We start from the raw sequence: 5,061 nt of genomic DNA, 5'->3' as shown, positions 1-5,061 counted from the left end.
GCGGGGGGAGGCAGGGAGGGAAGGGTCAGCTGTACGGTCAATAAATTCTTCTCTCAATATGAGCACGGCAGAGCAGCAGCTCTGGTCTGTGCTAGGTCAGCCTTTCAGGCAGCGTTTGCTCTCTGCCAATACTCAGCTGAGTTTCACTCGAATACACTATCCGGAGCAATTTGAAATGCTGTGGTACAGCACAGAGTTTATGTAGGCTATCTTTATGTCAATGCTTCACCTGTTTTAATTTCATCTGGAAACTTAATGGAACTGTATCCATTCCTGTTGTAACTCTCCACACATGCTAACGGAGCTGATACAGGCAAATTGGAATGCAGTGTTCCCTGTCTTCGGTTTTTATATGCAACCCTAATAGTTGATGTAGTTGGGTGCACAGTACTTCTGCAGCATTTGTTTTTGGCTGCATTGGCATTATACATCTGAAAACTCAACTCTAAGGACCAGGCATGACTTTTGCAAGCACAGTTCCTGACATTTGTATCTGGTCCCCCTTTTAAATTGTTTTAAGAAATTTTGTATATGGAGGATAAAGTGCTTATATATTTATTAAAAATCCTTTATCTTATTTGAAATTATTATTTGGTGAAGAAGGGTTTTTCTTTTGGGGGAGGGCTTGTGGGTGGGGGAAGGTAACTTTTAACCTGTCACTTATAAATGAAGCCCTTATTAATCATACGGAAAGGTACTGTTAGTAACTAATGGGATGTCTCTGTTTTATGCTTTGTACATGACAAGTCCATGTGTTACATTTTGTTTCTATCAAAATATTTAGGCATCTGTCTTCAACCAAAACCTAAAAAAAAACAAACTGTGATTTTTATTTGTTGCAATACATTTGAAATTTCAAAGGGTACTTTGGGGCTCAAAATTAGGATTTCTAAGTCAGTATGTGCATTTCACGTAATAAAGCTGTTAATGGTGAGCAAAGTATTATATACTAACTAGATTTTTTCCACATCTGTATAGTATATTCTATGTATTTTGTGGTATTGAGATTATAGAAAGTTTAGTGTCCGAAACATGCGTTTAATGTGTATTTTTAAACAAATTTATGGCAATTAAAATATTTGGAGAAAAGGGTATCACATTTCAATTTGTAAAGATCTTTTTAACTACTGTGTCATTAAAATGCTTTGTACAATGCAAAACTGTAACTGGAGAAACTAAGTTTAATAAATATCAAATAGATTTTCTGTATTAAACTTCAAAACCACTGTGCTTGTATCTGTTGCATGGCCTTTCTCCTCCCTGGTATTGCATTTTTACGCAGAGCTTTCTTTTTTGATCCTCGTGCTCTATGTATAACAAAAGGAAAATAGAATTTGGTATTTGTGTCCTAGACTTGTTGATATTTGTGTAATCAAAAGTGGCTTTGTTTCTCTCAACCCTCCGAGTTAACGTGCATCTGGTCAAAATTGGATTTTGATAAATTTATTTTAAAATAGTAGGTACTTCAGTGGGAAAAGTTAGTCTAGGACATTTATTTAAGTAAATTTGATTAGAAGTAGATTAAAAGTAAATGCTTTCCCTTAGAGTTATCACTGGATGTATTTGGAATATTGAAAATGCTGTCAGTATTATCAGTTTGTTTGCTCCCTCTTTCTGACAGGCCTTTATCTGAAGTACTGATAAGAGTTCAGCTGTTGAGACTGAAATGAGATGGAAGCATGATCTACTTTATGCACTTGCCAGGTTGAAGGATAAATGTCTAAAGTCCAGTTTGAAATAAGCACTCCTACTTGAAACGCCTGATGTGCGCTCACCATACGCTTTGCTCACCAGATACAAGGAAAACCAAGGTGGTTTGCTGAATATAAACTTTTAATTCACACCTTAAAAAAAAAAAAAAAAAGAACCATTACGAGAACCAAAACGAACACGAGATGCAGAGTCCTTTTATTGAGCTTGGCGTGAGTCATCCTGAAGCGTGTGCTGCAGAGGTACAGCCTTGGTTAGGAAATGCTCTCAAGCTCTTTGAAGTCTTTTTACCAGTTCATAGGACAGAAATGTCACTGTCTTAGCTTTTGAACAGTCAATAAATATTTCACAAGTAGAGTGGAGCATTGTTAGCAGTAACAGTGATGGGTGTTCTTCATCGTGACGGGTCACTCCGAGGCTGTTCTAAGGAAACAGCGGTTCTTCCTGGAAAACAAAACATCATCAGGCACTGACAGCTCCGCCTGCCAGCTGTGTAGGGCTCAGACATACATCCTCAGATATATCCTTAGCAGTGCTCCTCTTACCCAACTGTTACAACCGTGCTGTATTCAGCTCATGTAGCCGTGCTCATTGTATTCACCTCTCTAACTCTATTCCGTTCGTCTTGATTCATTTTATGTTCTTTGCTTTGCATAACAACTCCAAAATGCATGTTATCCTGGGCTATATGGTCAGACTCTGTGTAGAAATTACAATAGAAATCCCTTTCTGTCTATATCTTCCTGTAGGTGCTGTTACAGTTCACCTATGTTAATCATAGAACCAAATGATGCATTTCAAATGCATGGAAAATAGCAGCCTGACTACCATGTCCTATTATATTTACATATAGTAGAGAACGGATATATTCTAACCTGTCTCTGCTTGCTTTCTGGAATGTGTACAGTAGGTGCCACACAAAATCAGCTTTCAATCACTAAGTAGGAATTTTAACTAATCAGTTTAACTATTGGACAATTTGCTCATGTCTAGTGTTCATGAGAACTAAATGGCTTTTGATATTTTAGTTGTCTTTTAAACTATGAGCTTAAGTAATCACCTTAAAGTGATTAATTTAGGGTAAGATACTGCTTTTAATTAATATATGCTTTAAATTGAACAGTATTGGCTTTAAGAAGGATTAATTTTAAGGTGTCTAAGTGATTACCTAAAAGCTGTCTAGAATCCTGTGTTCTTTTTTGAAAAGACAGGTTATTTGGGATTGCAATGAAAGGACTTAGGCTCGTAATCCAGGGCACTTGGACTCTGCTCTGTTTGCATTGCTTACAAAAGAGGTCTAAATCTATTGCCCCATCCCTATTCCTGGTATCTTCTTTATTCACAGAATTAACTCCGTACCTCATTTGGGTGAGAATGAGAACTTCCTCCACATAATATAAGTGTCACTGAACCTGAACATTGATCAGGATTAGTTACCTGCACAGCATTGTAATGCATTCACTGTTATCCCTGCACGAGGCTCCAATGGGTCTCAGGGAGACTCCTCTCCAGAAAGGCGTCATCCGCCTCTGTCTCGTTAGCCGAGGTTGTCGTTGGCGCAAGGAAGCGCAGTGTGTCTGAAACAGAGTTGTAGTGCGACTGTCAGGAACACTCAGCAACTGTAGGAGCTTGGTCATTCTGATGCTGAGGTCAATAGTCTTAAGTGAGGAACTTGAAATCTTTCTCATTTTCAGATCATAGCATGCTCTGTTAAAGTATAATTGCTTGTATGCAAACCCCAAAGAAGTAAGAAGTATAAAAATTAACTATGTTTTTTAATCTCAGGAGGGAAGGCAGAATTACTTGCTAAGTTATGTCTCAGAGTAATCCAGTATTCACTAGGCAGTTACTCTACTTTTTTATGATGTTGAATCCTCTAAAAGAGCTCTGCTGTCACCTCTAACTCCTGCCAATTTTTCTTATTCATGCAAATCGTAACAGTTTTTATTAACTACCTGACCATTTGAATTAGCGCTTTAAATAGTTATCTCTATTTACCTGGCTGAGCAGCAGTGAGCAGAGCAAAAAGACTGCCATCATTTTCCAACAGTGCATCTTCACAGTATGAGCTGTCACTTCGACCGTAGGACCAGCCTTGGGGGAGGAGGTAGGAAGAGCCGCAAATAGAACTTCCCAAGCTTCAGCTAGATTTTTATAGACTTCATTCTCTTACCGTTGCGTCAGCTGTCAGTCATTACAGGAACAAAGTTCGTTTCGGAGCAAGAGGGAATTACTAAGTTAGCATCTGCTGAAGTGATCTGGTTCAAGGCCTGTCTGTCTAGCTAATGATTTACTCTCCTTCCACTTGTACTTTGTCTGGTCAGCTTACCAGTTGTGCCAACTGTTCCTTTTTTTAAAACCTACCTAACGTGTTACCGGAGCTCCGTGGCATATTTGCAAGCAAAAGGGTGGTTGGCCCAAAGTATTATGGTAAAGATCAAAAGCCATAACCTTATTTAACTTCTGTGATATTCACAGTGTGTGCAGCTCTGAGTTTGTCAGCTGGTGGTAAGTATTGTCTTACCAAGCTTATTTGGAGCAGAGAATCATGCTTTTGATTCTGCTTCTCATTCTTGGTACATGAAAGAATCATGAGGAAGTTACTTAACCTTCCTTTCCATGCATATGGTACTCAAAAAGCAGATGTAATACTTTTCAGATGGGTTTTGGAATGTAAAAAGTATGTTACGCACGATAAATAATAGACCTCTTCTTCCAAGGATCCTAACGTGTAGTTAAAGATAATCTCTAGATAGCAAAGCCCAAAAGTAGAAGAGACTGCTGCAAGGGTTTTCTGGAGCCGAGTGGCTCCACGGGGCAAGACTATGGTTTCTTTAGATGAGCCGTCTCTGCTGTAGTCTGCCTCTGTACCATACAGCGTGACTCACGATTAGCCTTCTATAAGGTGCCAACAACTCCCATTGATGTGGATGGGCAGTTTGTAATTAAGAGGAATCTTAATTTTCTCCATTGTGAAATGACATTGCAACAGCCTAGAGAAGAAGAGCTTTTTTTTTTTGTTTAAGAAGAGCTATCTGTTACCGCTCATCTTCTCTATAATCCTTCTCTCAACTTACAAACATTGGGACAGGTGGGAGAAGCATATGTCTAAGATAACCAGTCTGTAAACGGACCTTGCTGGTACTCACTCCTCCTCCTCATCTGTGAGATCTTGTGCATCTGGCTGCCACATCTGTCCTGTGTACGCCATATCTGTCAGGTACAAGATTCTTGAGATTGTGGAGTAAGATAAAGAGAATACCAGCTTATTCGTGTCAAGTATGTCTAGGTTTTGGAGCACACTTACTTCAAGTAGGAAGATACTGTATAAAGTAGTGAATTATGTTTTAA

At 38.8% G+C, this 5,061-nt stretch overlaps 1 protein-coding gene across 1 annotated transcript; it reads right to left on the bottom strand.

Annotated features, from left to right (window-relative positions):
* Positions 1-2,117: 2,117 nt before the first annotated feature.
* On the bottom strand, positions 2,118-3,765 carry LEAP2 (liver expressed antimicrobial peptide 2). The gene is made up of 3 exons (XM_009576987.1): positions 3,709-3,765; positions 3,148-3,287; positions 2,118-2,154 (listed from the first exon to the last, which is right to left on the bottom strand). Exons 1-3 carry the CDS (start codon positions 3,763-3,765, stop codon positions 2,118-2,120), a joined length of 234 nt encoding a protein of 77 aa, XP_009575282.1.
* Between the last annotated feature and the right edge of the window lie 1,296 nt (positions 3,766-5,061).

Source organism: Fulmarus glacialis, unplaced genomic scaffold (genome assembly GCF_000690835.1).
Source record: "Fulmarus glacialis isolate BGI_N327 unplaced genomic scaffold, ASM69083v1 scaffold9014, whole genome shotgun sequence".
Classification (NCBI taxonomy): Eukaryota; Metazoa; Chordata; class Aves; order Procellariiformes; family Procellariidae; genus Fulmarus; species Fulmarus glacialis.
This window is presented reverse-complemented; position numbering and strand designations above follow the sequence as displayed.